The sequence below is a fragment of the Phyllostomus discolor genome, chromosome 5 (assembly GCF_004126475.2).
Source record: "Phyllostomus discolor isolate MPI-MPIP mPhyDis1 chromosome 5, mPhyDis1.pri.v3, whole genome shotgun sequence".
Lineage (NCBI taxonomy): Eukaryota > Metazoa > Chordata > Mammalia > Chiroptera > Phyllostomidae > Phyllostomus > Phyllostomus discolor.
The window spans coordinates 5523818-5546363 of record NC_040907.2 but is presented as its reverse complement, the minus strand read 5'-3'; the positions used below and the strand labels follow the sequence as shown (position 1 = coordinate 5546363).

Below are 22546 nucleotides of genomic sequence, written 5' to 3'. Positions count from 1 at the left end.
GACCCTCACAGGGCAGAAGGGCACGCTGACTTTGATGCAGGGAGATGCGCCCGAATCACCGCTTTGGTTCAATCAGTCTGCCCTGATCACCAAGGAGCACCCTCTTTTCCACCCCCTTGAATTTCCCTAATGTGACTTCATTATTTTGTCTGAAACTTTATATACCCCCAAATAGTGAGCAGCAAAATATGCACATTCAGCCCAGCACAGTTCCCGTATGTTACCTACAACACCCCTTGTCCTAATTTCCTTGGTTGAGGAGACTGGTCTAGGCTTCTCTGACATTGCACTTGATCTCTAGGGGGTACGAAGTTCTGGAGGTTGGGAATCTCAGATGAAGGCGCCAGTGTGGTTGGCTGAGGGCCCTCATGGGGGCTGCAGACGACCAGTTGCATCCTCACCTGGTGGAGCAAACCCGCCCCTCTTGTCTAAAAGGTCTGCTGTTCCCAGGTGTCCACCTAACAGGTAAACAACAGCAAAAAAAAAAAACCACCCCAAAACCCTCTCCACGTGCCGTGCATTCAAATGAGTGAAGCTGCTGCTGGAGCTGCCGGTTAAGGACTCGCTGCGAGCTTGTTTGTGGTGCTTAAACCGCACTGCGCAAAGGCGAAGGGAGCACGACACGTGGAAAGACCAGCATGCGACAAGCAAAACACCGACCTTACACGTTTCCCGAACTCTCACGTTGCGACAACAGATTATGAAACAGGCACAGAGTGGAGCAAACAATGGCATGTTTTCCTTTTCCTCAATGGAGGTCACAGCAGTTACTAATAACTGTTCCCCCGTGAAGTTCATTGTTCTCATTTCTATCACCCAAGGGGGGAGCTCTGTCCTTGAAGACGCCCAGAAATGTGCTATTGTGCTTGACATTAGCAGCGTCCTCGGTACTGGGACAAAAAGCCACGCCAGCCAGGCTGCTCGTTCAACGTGCAAAGGTGTCGATCCCTAAAGAGCACAGTGAAGGGCCACTTTGCCATGGCCGGTGCCCCCAGCAGGGTCTCCCCAGGCCGCCTGACCCCGTGGGGCCCGAGGTCAATGCATTCACAGCTGAGCAGGGTGTGGGCACTGATGGGGGTGGGGGAGGCAACAGAGTATGGGAGAAATGTCTAGCACTGGGCACCTTTCTGCAGGTCACGCAAGACTTCGGGTGCACTAATTACAGTTTTCCAGGAGAAGAAACCAACGTTAAGTTTTGACAGCTTCATCTACTTCTAGATTGCTGTTTTCCAGCACTGCTCTGACTCGTCAGCTCCACACAGCTAAGGAGGGAGAATGACCCACATTTCCATGATCCGAGAGTCTAACTTTTCATGCCTTTAGCAGATGGAGGAAAAAAACACAACTGGGTGCCAGGCTTTGCACCTCTTCAGGGGGTTGACCTTCGGGTGTTAGTAATAACGGCAGGAGCTGCAGGGTGTACATTTGATCGTTTTATTTAGCAATTTCCTTTTATAAACTGCGGGTTCAGATCTCATTATACAATTGCACAATTTTAAGTATTTTTTCTTAGCAGCTGTACCTCCTTTATCTAGAGTGATGTAGGTATGAAATATAAATTGCATAAGGTAAATTATTATATTTCCATTAAAATTTTAACTTTAGTCCTGTTTCTGCCACAGAACAATTTTCATAAACCATAAAACTATTCTGTAAAAAGCTATTTCTGGTCTTTTTGCTTTACCAATTGGTAAAACTTCCACAAAATTTTAATCAGTATCCCATAACAAGCTTGTATTTTTAATATAAAGCTATAACTTATTTGAGAGTTCTACCCTGGTTAATGACCATACAAAAGGATACAAAGAGAACAAGTATTTCAAAAAAAGACCCCTTTTTGCCCTGACTGGTGTGGCTCAGTGGATTGAGCACCGGACTGAGAATCAAAAAGTCCCTGGTTCAATTCCCAATCAGGGCACATGCCTGGGTTACGGCCGGGTCTCCACTAGGGGGCGCATGAGAGGCAGCCACACATTGATGTTTCTCTCCCTCTCTTTCTCCCACCCTACCCCTCTCTAAAAAATAAAGTTTTTTTTTCAAGACCCCCTTTCTGCTTGAATTCACAAAAGGCAGACCCACAGTGGGCTGGAACAGACCCAGCGGGGCTCTTCAGAGACCCAAGCTTTGGCCCGAGACAGGAGCTCCCATACGCGTCATCGGTGCCCAGAACCCCGAGCTGAGCCTGCTGCGCTGGCCCAGCGGGGCCTTTTTCCTGTTCCCAGGGTCTCCGCTCATCTTTGGGTGAAGCTACTGATAAAGGCTTAGAGCAGTGGCACGGGCATACAACTCTTGAACCAGACACCTCCTTCTCCGGGGTCCTCTGGGTTCCCGGTAGTGTGACGTCATCTCTGCAGTGGCTCCTGAAGACGCAACGACGGTGGCCGGCTGGGTCGGAACGCGTGGTACCTACTACTGGGCTGTGCTGCGGGCCCTGAAGCAGAGGAGGCTCCCCACCCCGCCCCCGGGTGGGCGTCGGGGATGGCTGTGCACCCTTCTGAACATTCCGGCGCCAGCCCCCGCTCTGTGCCTCCAGCGGCGGGGCTGCGGGCACGTGTGTGTCTGGGGGACGGCCTGGCGCTCCTGCCGGGCACGCTCACAGCCCGTCTCTGCACAGCGCGGGGGAGGCCTGGTCAGCCGTGCCCCGGGCGAGCTGGCCACTTCAAGAACTGTTGCCCGGGCCCTGCTGGGCAACAGCTGCCCAGAGAGAGAGGCTGCCTGAGTGTTCTTCCCGCCACGACCCAGTGAGGGTTTTACGTGGACTCTGGCTTTTCCTGCTCTGCTCCCCTTAGGTGGCAAAGCCAGGAAGTCCTTTGTGATTTCTTATTTATAGTTAGCTTGATGAAACCGCCTTCCGGTTTTAGCGCTGCTAATCTCCTGTTTTAAAGATAAAAGGATGTGTACGTTCTAGAGAGAGAGAAAAAAAGGCTGTCATACTGAAAACATTCACTTCTAATCAAGATAGCCACTTCTGATCAAGAGAAAAAATACAAAGCTGATTTTCATTTACTACTGATTTTGACCACACCTTTAAGCGTTAGCCCCCGAAACAGGCTCATGCGTCCTTTCTCCAGTCGCTAACACCCGTGTTGATTCAAGCCCCCGCAAGGGGGCCCAGAACGTCACACTGTTGGGTTCGAGTTGGTGTCTGCAGTGTTCCTCTGCAAGGGAGCCAGGACCACCCCGACATTCCTCTCCTCGCTCTCCGAGCTATACAGGCTGTGCTTTTCGATGTACTCCCCGACCAGGTCGGGGACCAGGTAGCGGATGCTCTGGCCCCGCCGGAGGGCTCGCCGGATCTTGGTGGACGAGATGTCGTTGGTGATCCACTCGTTGACCAGGTGGATGTTGGCCCGGTGCTTCCACAGCACGTCCGACTCGTAGATGAACTTCTGAGCGTCGTTCCCCACCCGGGTGACGCACACGAGCCCGTAGACCCCCACGATCTTGGCGATGTCCTCGCTCTTCCACAGATTGGGAACGCCAAAGGACTCCAGGATATCCGCCCCGCACAGCAGCTTGACCTCCGGCACACCTGGGGGCGGAAGAGGGCCTCGCTTTAGGCGTTGCCTTTCCGGTAACTCCCTGGGTCAAAACGAATGCGTGTGTTTCTGGGAAGAAGGTTCACAGGTTTTATCAGACTCCAACGCTCAGAAGAGACCCGGGACCCCGAAAAACTGAGGACTGGGGCAGGGGATGGAGCTCAGGACGCCGTTTACTCCCCCGCCCTCCGCCATCCAACTCCGAGGGGCAGTTTCCAGGCACCCACGTGTACTGAACAGAAAATGAAAACAGGAGGGGGTGCTGGCTCAGCTCTCGAGAGTCCTGGGAAAACATACAGACCTTTCGTCCTCGGCTCTAGGGACTTTTTCTGACTAACTTCTGATCTTTGCTCAGCCCACTTCCTCTTCCGCCCAGGCCTTTCCAGCACAGGTGAGTCCTGCTGGCGGTCACAGCCACCGGCCTCCAGCTTCTCTTGATGGTGTCTGTGAAACAGCGAAGCAACAGGACATTCCTCGTCCTCACCGCGCTCACCTGAAGCGCCGTCCGTCTGCAGGCGCCCAAGAGCCGCCGGTGCAATGTTAAAGGTGGGTGATAGTAAAAACTCTTAATGGCAGGTGCACACGGTGCCTGGTCGGTCAGACTGGATGCGGGCCAGCACCCTGGAGCCCCGGCTCCTGGCTCCCGAGCGCGGAAAGCAGGGAGAACCCTGGGAGCACAGCAGCACGCGGTCGCTATTCCTGGCTAAGCTTCCTGTGTCCGCGTCATAACAGCGAGAGTTAACATTATTCACTGTGTGCGAGGCACCGCCCTCAGCCCTCTGCAGGGATCACTTGAGTAAATGTTCTCAGCATCCCGTGTCGTAAGTAATAACAATCACTATTCTGTGAACTCTATTCTATAAAAGTTCTCTTCTGTCATCATCCCCATAATGGGGGGAGGGGAGGCTTAGAGCCCCGGGACATGGGAGGCATCCGATAACTCCTGATGGAGTGCGTGTTTTGGCTCTTACAAAGCAACTCTGCTGTTGCCGCCGTCCCACCAGAGTGGTTTATTATCTGCTCTGAGAGAGGACACTGAGTGGCCCAAGGTCATCTGGCTCATAAGTAGCAGAGGCTGGATTTGGAACCTTAACAGTCTGGTTCCAGAGCCCACACTGCTGACCCCTGAAGGGTGCGGCTTGACCTGGGACTGGAGAACCCCAAGGCCGCGGGTGAGGGCCCGGAGCGGGGCAAGTGCCCGCGGCCTAAGGAAGGGCCTGCCAGCAGCATCTGTGTGTGACTTCATTCTGGCGGGCGGCCAGGTGCCCGGCGATGTGCAACTGTGCAGCTATTCAAGTAACTGAAGCCACCCTGTGGAACAAACTCCGGGTCCTCGTATCCCTGCATCCCTTCCCTCTCGTATTCCCGAGCTGGAGACGTAAGGGGCACCGGGTTAGGAGGAGCAGGGGAGCTGGGCAGGGCAGGGAAGCAGGGGCCTGGTGTCATGAGAACCTCTCCCCTCCTCGCAGAGCAGGAAAGGGGGCGGGCCCTCCCGAGCAGTCGCCTCGCTGCTGCCCCCTGCAGGCTCGGTATTTAATTCTACCCTGAACACCTTTCCCAGGGGCCCTCGCAGCAGCGTCTGGCCGTGACCAAGATCCTGCCGAGGAGACTCACTCGTGAAAGGTGTGGGAGGAAGAAGGCAGACAGAGGCCACCTTTCGGCAGCTGGGAAGCCCGACGAGTAATGTTACAGCGCGAGCGCGGTGCCCAGACCCTGCAGCCCGTCACCCAGCCGCTGACTTCAGGAGACAAGGGGGACAGTGAACAGCAGGCGGTGGCAGCGGAGGCAGGAACAGGCAGGCCCCTGAACTCTCTCCGAGTGCAGCTGAGGAGCTATGACCTTGAACAAGTCCCGACGCCCACTCCTCCAGCCCTTCTAACGCTTTGCCTAAACACCTGTGTCCCTCTCGGCTTAAAACACTCACAGCGGTTTCCAGTTCCTGCTTGAATCCTAACTGATGCGGTCAGAACCCGAAGGTTCGGAACTCTGAGAGCGGACACCAGACTGAAAGGTTTCTGAGAAAGCCCTTCTATCTTATACTCGAGGAAATGTTAGTGCCAACCAGCTGTTCCTCACTCTGGTTTCTGAGCCCTGACCTGGAACGGCCCGAAGGTGGGCGCGCAGAGACCTGTGACAACCCGCGCATGCTGTCACGGGAGCGGCACGCAGAAACGGGCCCGTCCATCGTCAAGTGTCTCGGCTCCCCTTCCTTAAATCACCTGCCTCTCTCTCATACCTGAGAAGGCTGATGACAACCACCATCTTCCAGCCGGGCCTTCCTCTGTGGATACTCCCCAACAGACAGAGACACAGTAACAAGCATGCAAACAGCTCACGACACCACAAGATGCGAAGGCACGGGAGGACCAGCTGAGCTGTCCCATAGCCTCCCACAGGAAGGGCACCGCCCCGGCCCTCCCCACCCCAGGGCCAGCTTCGTGGAGCTGTGTGCTCACAGAGCCAGGCGGCCCTCAGACGCGGCAAGAGGCCAAGAGAGCCCCCGCCCCACTTCCTGAGAGCCAACAAGGTTGGTTTCACCACAAATACCTGAGCACCTTCTCGGTCTCGGTCCACTCCTTCTGAAGGCTCTCCCAGCTGTCCACTTCCACCCAGCTGGAGTTCTTGGTGGCGAGTTCGGCCATGATAACTCGGTGATGGGCAGAGATGAGTCCTTTCTTCTTATATGCATCGCCAACGGGAGAGATTATGCCTTTGACAACCCTGTATTTTCCTGCACAAAGAGTTAGGCTTGGCGTGAGGCACAAGAAGTTAGATTTTACACACAGGAAATATTCTCACCACTATGTTTTATACCCAGAGATTCCCTTTCTTTTTTAAACAGGGACTCGGGTTCATTCATTCATTCACCTACAGCTGCGGTGAAACAGACACGGCACAGAACCGCCTTGTGAAGCGACCTAATCAGGCTGCATTGCCCGCCCCTGAGCATAAAAAGAGCCCAGTTCTCCCCAGCCTCTGACACTTGACCCTAGGAAGGTTTAAAAACTTTGTCCACGTGGTGGGGAAAACAGACATCATTTTTAATGTCAGTTCCCCGATGATCAGTGAGTGTGAGCGCCCATCCCCCTATCTGTCGGCACAGAGCATGGCCATCCGTGTAACAAAGTCAGTCTCGTGCACGGAGGGAAGGAAAACGGGTTCCTGGACCCCTCGTAGGGCCCCTGGCTGGGGCTGAAAATTAAACGGAGAAGGAGATTACTAACGGAAAGCACACACATCTATTTAACGTGAGGGTCACGTGACACAGGAACCTTCGCAAGGAAATGAAGACCCTGGGAAGCAGTTGAGCCTGAGTACTTCAGCGCCGGCTTTGAGGACGAGCAGACGGGGTCATGAGGGCGAGGCGAGTGCAGCAGGTTCGGGGGAACTTAGGAAGGCCCACCCCCTGCGATTCCGCTCGGCCTCCCTTTGCTCTCAGAGATGGGGCCCGCTCCGCTCCGCTCCTCCCCTCTGGTACGGGGCGGGCCCCTCTCCGGTGCGGGTTTTAGGGCCTGCTTCGGGGAGAGGCGGGGGAGGGGGTCAGAGTGGGCCTCCCGATTCTGCCAGTTTCTCAAACTCCTTCAACTTCAAGTGTCCGGTATGCCACGGGGCCACACTGCGGGGACAGTGTGTCCTGAACCCCGTCGCTGCTTTCGGTCACTGTCCCTACCTGTCCCGTTCATGTAGTCCCTGGCCAGCTCGAACAGCCTGAGGTGCATGTTGGTGACGGGGTTAAAGGAACCGCACGCCAGGAGAACCACCTCCGTCTTCCCCGGATCCTCCATGCTGCGGACTCGCGGCTGCTGGTCTGAGCGGCACTCTCGGACACCTCCCGGGTTGTCTGCGAGGGAAAAGCACATCGGCTGTGGGTCTTCCGACACCTCCTGCGTTCCCATCCCAGTTGGATGGATTGCTTCAACGACTGTGAATCGCAAAAGTGGCCCCGTTTCTCCATCCTCCCTTTTCGGGGTGAGTTTGCAGCCCCTCCCGTAAAGGATGGGGATCCCCCCCCACACTTTGTGACTTGCTTTGGCCAAAAGAATGTGGCAGATGGGACAGTGTGCCAGTGGGGCTTTGTACACTTCCACTTTCTTTCGGCTTCCTGCCTCTGCCACGACACTGGCCCAGCCCGCCGGGGGATGACAGAGCGTGGGGGAAGAGCCAGTGGTCCTGCTGACAGACAGCCCGCCGCTGCTTCTGTGGCGGAGGCCACTCGAGACCAGCCGGACCACGGCTGGCTCAGGTGAGGTCAGCAGAGGCTGACCCTAGACTCGGAGCAAAAACGAAGGTTTCCTGTTGTAAGCGACCGCAGCTCTGTGACTGCCCCGTGCGGCCAGATAACTGACGCAGCCACAGTGCCGTCTCCCAGCCAACCTCGGCTCCCCGGCAACCTGCCCGCCAGAGCCGTGTCCTGCCTCTGAGTCGACGTGATCACATTACCAGTCCACTGGATGACGGCTTACAATTACAGACCTTTTTCTTTTATTAAATTTTTAAAAAGGTTTTATTTCTTTTTAGAGAGGAAGGGAGGGAGAAAGAGAGGGAGAGAAACATCAATGTGTAAGAGATACATCTGTTGGCTGCTTCTCACATGCCCCCATGATCCCAACTGGGGACGCGGCCGCAACCCAGGCATGCGCCCTGACCGTGAATCAAACCGGTGACCTTTTCAGGTTCGCAGGCCAGTACTCAATCCACTGCACCACACCAGCCAGGGTACAAACCTCTTTTTCACATAAATGATTCCATTGGATCTTTCCATAAACTTACTGAAGTAATGCAAGACATCTGATCTAAAACTGTCATTAAAAACTTTTATTAAATGAATGTAGATTGAGAAATCACGGGATAATAAAAGTCCGTAACGAAAATCAAGTCATCAACCACACCCCACTCACGAAACCCTCCATTCAGCTCCCTGAAGGCAACCACCGATAACTTTTGCAGCTGTTTCTTTTGGTAGATTCTACCATCGTTCTATACTATGTGCTCTTGGTGCTATTCCTCAATTCATCCAGTGTAAACAGTGTCTGTTTACTTTCTCTTATGATCTGTGAGGATGAGCTCTCATACACCCCCACTCTCCTCTCCCAAACTTCTGTATCTTCTGGAGGGCGGGCCCCTTATACAGCAGCTCAGGCTTCCCCTACCAGGTGGGTGTTCCAGGAACCCATCTGGATCAGTGCACCAGCTGGTGTTGTTGTGAGAGGCTGCATTCAGCTTCAGAGAATTTTTTTGGAAGACTCTTTCAACATGTTTGCCCATTTCATAAGGGGTGATTTATGAGAGCACCTGCCCACACAGCGCTGAGTGTTCAGCAGTTTTTGACCAAAAAACAGCATGACCCCCGTGCCCCACCCTCCCTATTCGCCCAATCTGACCCTGAGTGACTTTTTGTTTGCTTCCCCAGGTGAAAAATGTCTTCAAACCAAAACGTTTTGCTGATGTGAAAGAGTTGAAACAAAAAACAGCAGAAGCACTAAAAGGCATCAGAATCAATGAGTTCAAACACTGTTTTGAGCAGTAGAAAAAACATCTGGATAGGCATATTGCATCAAATGGAGAGTACTTGGAAGGCTGAAGTTTAAACATGTGAGAGTAAATACACAATTTTTGAAAATCGTCTTCTCCCAGAATTTGAAGGCACTGCTTCTGGACTGCAATGCAAACAGCAAAAACGCCAAAGTCACATTCACTTCTGGGTCCTTCAAGTGTGACTGACTTACTTTCTCCCGTGAAGCTTGTAAGGTCTCCTCTTTGTCCCCGTGTCCTGAAATGTCACACTGATGTCCTCTAGTGGGGGCATTTGTCCCGCCATTCTGGGCACTGAGCAGGCCCTTCAGAGCCGAAAAGCCATGACTTCCACTCTGAAAACCACCTGTGACCTGTTCCGCCCGTGACCTCCTGCCTCCCCTTTTCTCTGCCCCCCTCAGAGATGCCTCCTCTTTAGAGCGGAGGCACCGAGGCCGGCCTGCTGACATTCCGGTCACTTCTCTCCTGTTTCTACCACGTGCTCTCATTTCTGGGTATTGTTGACTTCATCCTGCAGCCCACGTCCTGAGCTTTTCGCTTCTGCTGTTACATTAACTCCTCTGTGTGCTCCTTTTTATGGTGTCCTGGTCTCGGTTCAGCAAGGCATGATCCTCTCCTAGCTCTCTACCAATATGAACGATACAGTTTACACTGCCTTCAACATGAGCTGCCACGAAGCTCTGAGTGTGTAGGTAGGGCTTTGCCTTGCCAGGGGGCTTCCTTGAGGGTAACCTGGCGGTCAATAGTGCAGCTCTGTCCCTGGGGCTGGTCCGACTGCACAGAGAAGTGTCGCCCAGTCTCCCGCCTGGGCAGCGTACTGGTTGAGAGCTTACACCCCCGATACTTACGTGCCCTGGAGGATGCCGGGCAACCTGACCCTGACCTTGTCTTCCTTTTGTCCCAGTTTTTCTCAGTCTTAAAACAGAGAAAACAACATTCTCTGTTATTTTCTCTTAAAACACGAGTCCTGAGTGCTTCGGTTTAAGTGGTCATGGGGGTGGACATAAGAAACACTGATTCAGTGAATATCTGAGGCCTTCTGCAAACAAGGCGCAGGGGCAGGGACCACGGGCACACCGCTCACCGCCGACAGTAAACAAAGGAGCGAGGGGGCAGTGGCGCTGCACATGGCGTTGAAAAGTGAGTTCGCTGGTAAGAGTGATTGACATGTCCTACCTTCAGTCCCCTCAAGGATGAAAGCAGGGTTCACCTGGGGCTTGTTCCCACGCATCCCCTCCCTAACCCCACCCCCAACTCTCAGACAAAGTGCCTGTGGTATTAGGGGGTGGGGGTGAACGCAACATCCCTGCAGTACCCTGCAGGCCACGGGCACCATCTCCAGGACTAAGGTGGAGGGGCCGGGCTCGGCCCGCCCATCTTGAGTCCCGGGTGCCATTCCCGTTCCCCGTTCCCCGGGGAGCCTGAGCTGCGAGCCGCAGATCAGGGAGGCTGAGATCAGGAGGTGCTGGCTCCCACGGGAGCAGCTCGCCCGCCCGCAGGGGAGGTTGGAACAAAGAGCCTGAAGCCGCTCCCTGACCTCGGGGACGAGCTCAGGTGTCCAGGTGCTCCCCGGGGGAAGGGCTGGGGACGCGGCTGGAGAAGCCGATCTCTCGGCTTAGAGAAGGCCTTCTCCCTTGTCGCACGCGCGGGCTGTCTCAAGTATCCAGCTCAGTCCTGTTACTTCACTGTGAGCACAACCACCCTGAGCCCGGACCACACGTTAGACCCGGGAGCCGCAGAAGGGTTAGGTTACAGCGGGCGCCAATCACAGCCCAGGGGGGCTTTAAAAACCGCAGGGACCTGTCCCTGGCCAGGGGACAGCATGTCCTCTGCAGGGGAGGGGGCCGGGGCAGGTGGGGAGCTGGGGGAGAGGTCTGAAAGCGCCAGCAGGGCTGCTGGGCACCCTCCGTGCCCACTCCAGGCGCTCGGGACCTGGACACCATGATCCACTTCTGCCTGGCCCACTCGGCCTACCACGCGCACCGCGCGCTGCCACCGTCGCACCGGCGCCGGCTGTAAGTATGCCCTCTCGGCCGCTGGGGCAGACGCACGTCCTTTCTGTCTGTCCGAGGCGGTCTGGGCGTTTAGCTGAAACTGACTTTCAGTTCCCAAGTTCAATGTCACTGACCTCCTTGGGTTTTAAAAACATTGGTGTGTAAAAATTAACGGAACATTTTGTAAACATCCAGTTTTTAAAACATTAACTTTTTCAGAAAGAATAGGAATTGTTTGGCTCTTCTTGTCACGTTTCAGGATGTTCCGTGTGCTGACTTAGAGAGTGTGGTTGACTTAACAACCTCTGGAATTTATCTCTCTGAAAAGAAGCTGTGCCTTTGAAAACAATTTTAGGCATGTAACTGTATTCTAGTTCTAACCATGTGCTATTGATTTAAATGGTCTGGGAGCATATTCTGACAATGCCTATTTTTTTTTATTTTGAGTGCCTTCAGTGGGATAAATATTAGTCCTTGGAAGTTAAATTCGATTTCTGCAAATATCCTGAAGTCATTTGGGGCTAGACCCAATTAATAAAATAGCCAAAGAACTAACAGAGTTTATGGTGAAGAAAGAAACAGAATGGGGAAGATGTTCTTATGTGCATGGAAACTGTATACTCATAATCTCAACAAAATTTCAGAAATGTCTGGGCAGTGACAGCAGACTTCATTGGCTGTAACTTGCGGTCGGTAGGTTAACCCCCGGTTTGTAAGTGATACTGGATTCGAGCCGTCTGCCTGGAGGCAGCGCCAGCACGACCTCGGGGCACAGTTCCCGCTCTCCAGCTCGGCCTCTGCCTCTTACTGCCAGGTGTTTGTCCTCGGACAAGCCACTTAATCTCAGTCTTGGTTTCCTCATCTGTAACATGGGGAACCACAGCCTCTGCCTCACAGGACTGGTGCATAGTGAGTGAGAAAAATGCATATAAGATGTTTGACACATTTGTCTGCTGATGATATACACATATATTAATAACTCATGCCATTACTTGTGCATTGCCTTATAGCGTTAATTCAGCCCTGATAAAGGAACCAAAGTTGCAAAGGTTTCTTGGAAACCAGTGTCAACGGTGCTTGCGACACGGTAGGAGCTGGATGAACAGTAGCCACTTTTCGAGTTTTTACTGGCGTACTCTTACACATCACGTTGCTCTAATGGGGTAGATCTCAATCCACCTTCGCTGTATTTGGAACTTTACCTCTGCGGTCTAAGATTACATTATCGTGAAACAGAACCCGACTGGTTTCTTGGAGCCATGTCACCCCCAAACACACGTAAAACGTAACTCACTGTGTCCCACACAGCCGAGTGACAGTGTCCTTGCTGGGGATCGCCGCTCTGCTCCTCCAGTTCTACGTTCTGCTCCGGTGAGTGCCTCCCTCAGCCCGCCCCTCGCCGGCAGCTGCGCCTGCCTGCGGCTCACCTGCGGGGTGGGGTGGGGCGAGCGCTGAGATCCCCGCCGCCTGTTTGACGGTGGCCTGCCCCATTGTGTTTGCCTCTGGTGTCGGGGCTTGTCACCTGCTCCAGCTCTTTGCAAAGCCAAAAATCTCAACACAGCGAGAATAACTGGGTTTGGGCAGATGGGGTTGAACGTTTAATCAACACTCACTCCCTCTAGTCTAGGAAGACAATGAGGGCACCAACGCTCCAGGGTAAGGGTTCCCGGGAGACCAGTCCCAGCTGCCTGGCAGCAGCGGGGCGGAGGGCGGCAGAGGCAACCCTCAGCCCGATTATGACCTGACGCGTGATTTCAGATTCTGCGTGGGAGACCGGTCTGGGCAGGGAAACTCAGTCAGCGAATGACTTTCCCATCGGGCAAACGAAGCAAATGCTTCGTTTAGTGCATTCAAAACTGTAACAGAGTCGCAGCTCTGAGAACACTGATGTTCTGAAAGTATCTGCAAACGGAAACCCCCCTGCGGTGGCAGAGGAGGAAGGGAAACTGGGACCTCCTGTCATTAGCCCCCGCTTCCAACCTGCCCGCTGCCATCACAGGAGGGGGCTCGTGTGCTCTCCCTGCTCCAGAAGGCCAGGATCTCCACAAAACACCTTCCACCAAAACTGCCAATTAACAGGAATCAGAAAAATGGCAAACTTTATTTGTCCACCGATTATGAATATTAACAACTTCTTTTAATTTAAAGATCTTACTTATTTTTAGACAGAAAGGAAGAGAGGGAGAAAGAGAGGGAGCGAAACATCAGTGTGTGGTTGTCTCTCACACGCCCCCTACTGGGGACCTGGCCCGCAACCCAGGCACGTGCCCTGACTGGGAATCCAACCAGCAACCCTTTGATTTGCAGGCCAGTGCTCAATCCACTGAGCCACACCAGGCAGGGCTGAATATTAACCACGCTTAATATTGCTTGTGCTAAAGGGACAAGGTTCTTAAGTGAGTTGCCTGCAGCCAGATGAGCCTCTTGCCAGGCGGGGATCAGCATTCAGGGGGTGCAGGGCCTCCCGGTGCTCTGCTTAGAGCGGATTTCTTCGAGTCCGTAACACGTTAACTACAACCCAGTGTGCTGACTTTTAGGCCCAGTTCTTCTCAGTACTGCAGCCAGCCCCTCCTGAACAACCTGGTCGGCAGCATCGTCTTCACCTACTTCACCGTTGGTAAGTGTGCAGGCACTCTGCCTGGCGCTTGCTCACGTGCCTACTCCGTGGGGAGGACGGGACTTCCTGTTTTCCGGAGCGCTCAGACTGAAACTTGAGAAAAAACTCCACGTTTACAATGCAGGCGAAGGAAATTTTTAAAATTTCCTTAGTCACCATTTTGGTTGTTCAGTGATTTGAACACGAAACCAAGTTAAGTTGAATTTTTTAAAGATTTTATATATTTCTTTGTAAGGAGAGGGGGGAGGGAGGGAGAAAGAGAGGAAGAGGAACATCAATGTGAGCGAGAAACACTGACTGGTTGCTTGCCTCTCCCTACACACCCGGACCTCGAATGGGCAACCCAGGCTTGTGCCCTGACCGGGAATCAAACTGGCGACCTTCTGCTGTGCAGACGACCCCAACCAACTGAGCCCCACCAGCCAGGGCCCGAATTACGTTTAAATACAAACCTTTCATGTCAGTGTTATGAGGTTCTTCACAGTCATACAAATACAGCAGACCTACTCACTCAGTAAACAGTTACTGAGCAGGTACGCCATGAGTAGAAATCCAGGGATCTTGACAACCTGAAGTCAAAAACTGATGAGATTTTTTTTTTAAATGAAGATCTAGTCATTGAGCGCCTGTGGCCCTGGTCTAGAAGGCCCCCCATGAAATCGCAACTCCCCCAGGGGCAGCCTATGGGATGTCCAGGGCCCCGTGTCAGGGAGAGAGGGAGGCCAGCTCCCTGGCCCCACAGCACAGAGGAGTCCCTGGGCCCCTGGGGCAGCCCTTTCCTGTCCGTAAAATGCGATAGTGCCTGCCTCCCAGTTTTGCTGTGCGGTTTAAATGAGATCGTGAAGATGTTACTCCTAAAACCGTCAAAGTCCTGGCTGGTGTAGCTCAGTGGATTGAGCGTGGGCTGTGAACCAAAGTGTCGCAGGTTTGATTCCCAGTCAGGGCACATGCCTGGGTTGCAGGCCACAGCCTCTAGCAACTGCACATTGATGTTTCTCTCTCTCTCTTTCTCCCTCCCTTCCATCTCTAAAAATAAATAAATAACATCTTTAAAAAACCCCGTCAAAGAGTCACCATCACCAGCCTTGCCATAAGGACACGACCAGTCAGAACAGCGAGGGACCCCGTCCCACCTGGGTTTGCATTCAAGCGCGCATTTCCGGGCTGACTCGGCCCGGAGAACTGAACCGCCCCGCTGTCCCTCCAGGTTTCTCCGTGCTGCTGACCCACATGGAGCCGGCCCCCCGGGCCCTGAAGAGGATGTTCTCTGTGTTCGGCGTGGGGTCCTTCGGCGAGGGCGTCTGCACCGTGGTGCTAACGGTGTTGGCAGCGGACTGTGTACGCTTCTCAATACTGAGTGCTAAAGGCTCAGCTTAATCTGCAAGCTTGGCTGTATATATACTATACACCATTAGTCTTTGATACTTGTTTTCTATTTACACTAGAAATAAAGGTATGTGGAGATAGAATTCCTAATCAGACACATGTCCCAGTTAAACATTTCACCAGGGAAAGTGAAAAAAAAAAACTCCACGAGAGGGTTTTCTTTCTGTGTGTGAATTCCACTTTGCCAGAATTTTTTTCTAAGTTGAAATATTAACCAACAGTGGAATGCTGGACCAGGCTGGCACCTTCCGTGGCAAGGCTGCCATCTCTTGCTAACTTTGTGTCTGTCTCTGTCTAAATCCTTGGGGCGAAAATGTGTTAAACATACGTTCTGATGAAAAGCGTATTCCTCACGGCACTGTTTTCCCTCCCAAACGCAGGAGAAAACGACTCCCGAACTTTACTACTTGTCTGTGCTGCTGTCGGTGAGCAGCGTGGTTTCCACGGGTAAGCAAAAAACTTCCCAAGTAACCTCCCTTCGTCAAAGGCTCATCGTGGGTCCCAGGGAAGGAACTGTTCAGCCAGGACTGTCATGTTGCAAGGGGCAGTCCCAGAAGCTAAGGAGTCCCGACGACACGAGAAAAGCAGGGAGGGTGAGAGAGGGACGTGAAAAGCCACCCTCCTCACCTTAGTCCACTCCACTGAATGCGACCCCACTCTCCACCCTGCAGTGCTTTTCTCGGGCCAGGGGCTGCTCTGGCTGGCCAGTGTGATCTGTGCGAGACCAGGCGCTAAGCCCACATCCTGAAGCTGGCCGCGGAGCCCTGCTGGGCTCCTGCCTCGGGTGCTCATCTCCAGCAGGCTGAGCCTGCCCCAGCAGCTCCGCTCCTGACCGCTGCCAGCAAGCACAGGACCACCTCCTGCCCTGCTGCCCCGAGATGAGAGACGAAACGCCCAGCTGAACGTCAGAGCCGCAGGGACAGGAAGCGCGTCAACACCAGTGTTTGGAAGAGCGCTGTCTTTAAGTGTTAACAAGCACTAACGATGGATACAAAGGAAGAGCTCAGCCAAACTCACAGGACTGACATCACACCCAAATTCACCCCAAATAAGGAGCTCCTATCAAATTCTTTCAAGACCATTGCTTTGACTTTCTGAACCTCCTTTTTTTGTTACCATGAAGTTAGTAGCATCAGCCGGATGGGTGCTATAGAAATAACTATTTAAAAGGAAGAAGGAAAATATAAATCTTAACAACAAAAGAAGGTTTAGTTTCAAAAGAACAATGATTCACATTGTGCGCTTGAATAAGGTCAATTTATTGCTTCCTAAAAAACACAGTAGGAAATTTTAGACCTCACCAGGTGGCTCAGTTGGTTGGAGCGTCGTCCCATGCACCAAAAGGTTGTGGGTTCAGTTCCCAGTCAGGGCACATGCCTAGGTTGCAGGTTCGATCCCCAGTCAGGGTGTGTTCAAGAGTCAACCAATCGATGTTTCTCTCACACATCAATGTTTCTTTCCCTCTACGTCTCCCTCCTTTCCACTCTCTTCTACAACGAACAAACTAACTAAATAAAACCTTTAACAAAAAATAAAAGCATCAAGCGTTAAACTCATTAAATTTACTATAAGAAACATAATCGTGGATGGTTGACATCCACTGCCTTCTATTTAAAATTTTTAAAAACTGAAACTTAATCTTCAACACTACTTTTTTCACAGTTGCTTAAATCCTAGACATGAAAAACTTCTGACTACTATTGAATTGAATTGAATATTGAGTTTCTAAAGGCTCACCTTAACCCGAGGGCTTGGCTGCATGCAGCACACCATTGGTCTTCAATACATACTTTCTACTGACACTAAAAATATAGATATATAATAATGGAACTTCTATTTAGATACACGGCATAGTTAAAACGTTCCATTGGGGAAAGGTAAAAAAAGTTCTACACTTTTCCTTTTCCGACTTCACGAGAATTGTTTTAAAGCTGACGTGAAGTGACCGGAAGATAGTTCTCGGGGCGTCCCCGGCCTCGGATGCAATGTGAGTCTGGATTCCATTCAGTGCTGAGTGGGGACGTGTTAGAGGGCTCAAGCCGGGACTGATAAGTCAGTGCCCTCGAGAAATAATGCTCACTTATTCGTCAGGACGCAGCAGGCATTTCTTGAGTACCGACTATGCTGGACGCTGGGGAAAAGTGAGCAAAGCTGTCAACATTCTCTGTTCACGTGGGGCTTACCTTCCAGTGTTGGGAAACAAACAATCATATATACATATGTGCATATATATGTATACGTGTGCACGCACACACACACACACACACACACACGCAATGGGGCTATCAGGGAAACAAAGTAGGGCGAGATTAGGAGAGCCGGAATTCCAGACAGGGTGGTGAGGAAGGGCCTGACATTCGAGCAAAGAACTAAAGGCAGCGAGGGAGTGAGCCACGCAGGTGTCTGAAGGGACAGTAACAATGCAGAAACCCCAAGACAAGCGCGGTGGCTGCATCCCAGGAGAGCGAGCCCCGTGTGGCCGAGGCAGCGTTAACAGAGGGAAGGGGCGGTGGCAGCGGATGCAGTTGGAGAGGCGGTGGGGAGCCAGGGCGGGGTTCTGAGCAGAGGAGTGACAAGACCCGACACACCTTCTAAGATTTCTCTGAGGACAGAATCTAGGGGGAGTTAAGGGCGAGGCAAGGAGACCAGACCGGAAGCTACCCCAATCAGCCGGGGCAGAGTCGAGGCTGACTTGGCCCAGGGCCGTGGCAGCAGCAGCGGTGAGGAATCATGGGACTCCAGACACACTGTAATGGTAGAGCCGGGTGATCTGCTGATTGATACAGGGAACACAAGCTGTGAGAGAGCAGGCGTCAAGGATGACTCCAAGTTTTTCTGCCTTAAGCAACTAGAAGAACAGAGTTATCTCTGAGAAGACAAAGTGGCCCTGGAGTCGTTTAGGGAAGATCAGCACTTCTATCTACAGAGAAGTTGGATCTGGGATGTCTGTGAAGTATCCTAAGGGTGATGTTAAGTGGACAAATGGAGAACAGAGCCAAGTTCAGGGAAGAGGCCCAGACTAGAGATTTACTAGACAGTTGAGGTCATCTGCTATAGACAGTATTCAAAGTCACGAGACTGGATGACCTTATCAAGAGAGAGAACTCAAAGACTGAATGGACCAGCAGCATGGGTATCACCTGGGAACTGGTTAGAAATGCAGAGGCACAGGCCCTACCCTTGACCTACTGAGTCAAGACCTGCATCTTAACAAGATCCCCAGGTGATCTGTGGGCATCTTAGAGTTTGCACAGCACTGCTTTGGAGCGCTCCACCAGTCCAGGTGAGAGACAAGGAAGGGTAGTAACAGGAGGGATGGTTCGAGGGTTTACAAGCAGATCAGGGGACTGGATGGAGGAGGGGAGGGTGAGGGGGCACACTTCTGACTCAAGTGACCGGGTAGATCTGTGCCACCAGGCAGCAGAGAGCATGTCGGGGGAAGTGCAGGCTGGGGACACGGGGGGGGGGGGGGGGGGGGCGGGGCATGAAGAAGCAGACTGCCGTCTTACAGGGGGTTGAGTCGGCGGTGTGCACAGGCATCAAGCAGAGACAACGAGTAGGCAGGTGGGATGGAGAGACAAGAACCTGGGAGTAAAACCCAGAGACACTGAATACTCTCTTCACTGGGGTGCCATGGTTAAGAGCAGGTTGTTTGTTTGATTCGATTTGATATTTTTTTTGAGGAATAGAATTAGAATGGTTGGTAGGTTGAGGGGAAAGCACTATTGGGAAGCAACAGAAACTGCAAGAAAGCGAAGATGGAGGAAGGTCCTTAAGGAAGCCATAGAGAAGGATTCTGGGTACGAATTCAGAGGCTGCATAACAGTAATAGGGAGAATGAAACATATACCCATGCAAGGAATTGCATGGTTTGGCCTGATACATAATAGCCAAAAATCGGAAACAACTCAAATGTTAATCAGGAGATGAATGAATGGATGAATGAATAAGCAAAGTTGGTATAGCCATATAATGAAATACTATCCAGCTATAAAAAGGAACTACTGATACAAATAACATGGAAGAATCTGTTTCGTTTTGTTTTGAATGAAAGGAGCAAGATACAAAACAGCACACACTGTATGATTCCAGTTGTATGTAATTCTAGAACAGAAAATTTAATCTACAGTGACAGAGGGCCGGTTGGCAGCTGCCTGGGGCTGGGAAATGGACAGCAGAGGGGCAGAAAGCCGCAGGGTTCCTGCTCATAGAATCCACATGTTACCTCATGGGCTTCTCCCTGAGTGGTAATACATTCGCTCATTCTCCCTGGCTGGGCCTGTTCCTTATAGATACATACAATCATGCTTATCTAACTATGATGATGATGATGGTGGTAACGTTTGTTGAGTTCTTCCTGTGTGCCCAGCGGTATGCTAAACATTCACGTAATCCTTAGAAGACTCCAACAAAGTAGGTACAGTCAATGCAAAAAACACCCAAATTGCAGAGAACTTTTATGAGTTTATTTAAGTCAAACTGAGAACAGTTGCCAAGAAGCAAAATCTCAATGGACTGAAAAATGCTCTGAGGACGGCAGTTTTACAGCTTATTTTATGCATTAGAATCCAAGCAGTGGACACAAGGGGGCGTGGTTACATGACATTCATTGGTAGTAGATCAGGAAGGCGGGGAAAAAGCAAAGCAGGGAAATTTCTGAGATTGAATAAAGAGTAAAACAGAGAGACACATACTTCTTTTATATTAGTGATATAAGTGGGCACAGGACAGTTAACAATGAACATTTACAGCACACAGAGATGGTATTTGGGGAACAGGAAAACAATGAGGGGTTCTGTGGTCTTGGGTCTGGAAAAGGAGATGACTCTGACATTTCAAAGGTATGTTACCTTAGATGCAGCAAAGACAGTAGGTGGGCTCACTTAAGGTAAAGGCTAACCTTTGTCAAGCATGTGACTGCCCACCAGGATCTGCTTTTAGTTAGGCATTTTATGTTCAGACCGTCCGGTGTTACTTTCGGTCTCGGAGGTCGTAGGGCCTGCTGTGCTGGCTGCCCCCTGAGCTGGTTGGGTTCCATACAGGGCGCCTTTCTCATCCACAGTACACAGCGCTACTGTCATCCCTTTTACCAGAGGCTGGAGGAAACTGACGCTGAAAGAGGTTGATTAACTTGCTCCAGATCTCACAGCCCTTCAACAACCTTGACTCCAATGTAAAGTTCACGCTCTTCACTGTTACACCACGGTCACAACGCTACAAACTGAGGCCCACGTGTCCGGACAGCCTTCGGCTCAGGGTACCTCTTGTTAGTCACTCAAATGCCATCTGCCCGGGCATCTCCCTACTAGTTGGAGGAACTCTCACTCTCTAGGCTCCCATCCCAAGTCCAAGGTGAAGTGTTCTAAACTCCTCCACCTGAACAGTACTATTTACAGGCATGCCTCATCTTATTGTGCTTCATGGGTGTTGCATGTTTTTTTTAAAGATTTTATTTATTTGGTTTTTTTTAGAGAGGGAAGGGAGAGAGAAAGAGAGAGAGAGAGAGAGAGAGAGAGAGAGAGAGAGAGAGAGAGAGAGAGAAACATCAATGTGCAGTTGCTGGAGGCTGTGGCCTGCAACCCAGGCATGTGCCCTGACTGGGAATCAAACCTGCGACACTTTGGTTCACAGACCACGCTCAATCCACTGAGCTACGCCAGCCAGGGGCATGTTTTGTTTTTAAGGCCAGCCCCTCCACCAGGAAGAAGAATACGACTCCCTTTATTGTGATACTCCCTTCATCACAGCGGTCTGCAACCGAGCTCGTGTCTGAGGGGCGCCTGTTTCCTGGGTATGACCCCCAGTTCTGAAGTCATTCACCCCCACGCTCTCTCCCATGACTGCTTGCCCAATACAGAGTTCTTCTTTTTTTTTATTTCTTCTCCCCCACCCCTAGGGCTTGGATTCTATTTTTGCTTTCGAACGGGAACCCAGACCAATTTCCCTTACTGATGCACTAGGAATATGTTTTTATTGCCCGTGAACTCTAAACGAGAGCCCAAATGTTGAAGAACACTCCCAGCCCAGAACTGCTGGGTCAGATGAAGTGACTGAGAAAGCAGAGCTGGCAAATCCACGGACGTACGGGAGGAGTTTCCGCCACAGCCTCACGGTGGCATGCACCAAAACCAACACAGACGCCAGACTAGAACCTCGTGTCACCACCATCGAAACTAGGGAAGTACAATGTGAGCCAATGTTTACTCAGCAAGTTCTTAAAACGCTGGAAGAAGAAAATGGATTTTTCAGTGTTGTTTTGTTTGGCACTGACCCTATTTGTCACGGAGAGTTCCATATGGCTCAAAACACGGTCACTTCCACACATATTGACCAGAAATTAGAGATAATTACAGTAACATAACCATCACTCCCTTTTACAAAAGATATCCTGTGAATTTGAAGCATTTTTGCAAGGTAGGCTATTAAACTATTCCAACCTGTGGGTCAACACTTTTGTTTCCCTAAATCCACACTTTTTTTTCAATTACAGTCAACATTCAGTATTATATTAGTTTCAGGTGTACAGCATAGTGCTTACACATTTAATAAATAATTTATGAAATGATCCCCCAATAAGTCCAGTAACCACCTGGCACCACACACAGTTATTAGGATATAATTAACTCTATTCCCTGTGCTGTAGGTTACATCCACATCAACGGTCTTTTCTCGGCTGGCTTAGAACAGTGGTTTCACATTCAAATTGTAACTCTGAAAACAATTTATGGTAAGACGCAAGGAATTCTACCATGAGACAGAACGGATAGCAGTGAGTCATTCGGGTAGAGTTCCATGGTCATTTCAGCTGGAAGTTTGTTCTGGGTGCTGGAAAAAAGAATCACTTTTAAAGCCCGCACCGCAAACAATCTCGTGGGAAACGCTGCTGACTCTTCATGGACCTGGGCTGGGAACACCAGAAAAACGGTCTCCATCTACTTTCTGAGTAATTTTTAAAGTGTTGCCCAACAGCTAGCAGTCTCCTTCTCCAGGGGCGGGAGTGTCAAGCCGTTTCTAGGAAGGCGAGTCTGGTATTTTACAGATTTGGAGAATTCGGAGAAAAGAGAAGTTAAGAATGGAGGACTTCCCGCTCCACCTCCCCCTACCAAGAAGCCTCTTCTAGAGGAACTTTATTAGAAAGTGATCGTTTCATAAATTATTATTACTTTCAGGGTGAATCCACCAGTTCCAAAGGCCACAGGCCAATTTACCGAGGTTTTGGGTTCCAGACAGATGCAAATAATGAAGGGACAAGCCAGACTCCTCGCCCCAAACTTGGATCTGATCTTGCCTCGGCAACCGTTGTATTCGACCCTCCAAGACCCCACTCCCTTGGAGTCCCCCGCGCTCGCGACGACAAGGGAATCTGGGCCGACTCTCCTAGACAGCGGTTTCTCCGGGGCTGAGAGTCAGGACTTACCGCGTCCTCAGCGCACAGCGGCCCGAGTCGTCCGAGAGGCGATCCGCAGCCCGGACGCCCG

The 22546-nt window shown here is 51.5% G+C and overlaps 1 protein-coding gene across 1 annotated transcript; it reads right to left on the bottom strand.

The window, feature by feature from the left end:
• Positions 1-1420: 1420 nt before the first annotated feature.
• NMNAT1 (nicotinamide nucleotide adenylyltransferase 1) lies at positions 1421-22542 on the bottom strand. The gene is made up of 5 exons (XM_028513233.2): positions 22486-22542; positions 7210-7380; positions 6087-6270; positions 3841-3983; positions 1421-3532 (listed from the first exon to the last, which is right to left on the bottom strand). The coding sequence occupies exons 2-5, from the start codon at positions 7322-7324 to the stop codon at positions 3120-3122; spliced, it is 855 nt and encodes a 284-aa protein (XP_028369034.1). The 5' UTR covers positions 7325-7380; positions 22486-22542; the 3' UTR covers positions 1421-3119.
• Between the last annotated feature and the right edge of the window lie 4 nt (positions 22543-22546).

Bases quoted from the DNA above. Each gene is read 5' to 3' on its own strand.
- NMNAT1 (XM_028513233.2), bottom strand. From the start codon at position 7,324: ATGGAGGATCCGGGGAAGACGGAGGTGGTTCTCCTGGCGTGCGGTTCC. The intron at 6,271-7,209 runs GTAGGGACAGTG...CTCTTTGTGCAG, and splicing joins GGACTACATGAACGGGACAG to GAAAATACAGGGTTGTCAAA. The intron at 3,984-6,086 runs GTATTTGTGGTG...GCTGTTTCACAG, and splicing joins GAGACCGAGAAGGTGCTCAG to ACACCATCAAGAGAAGCTGG.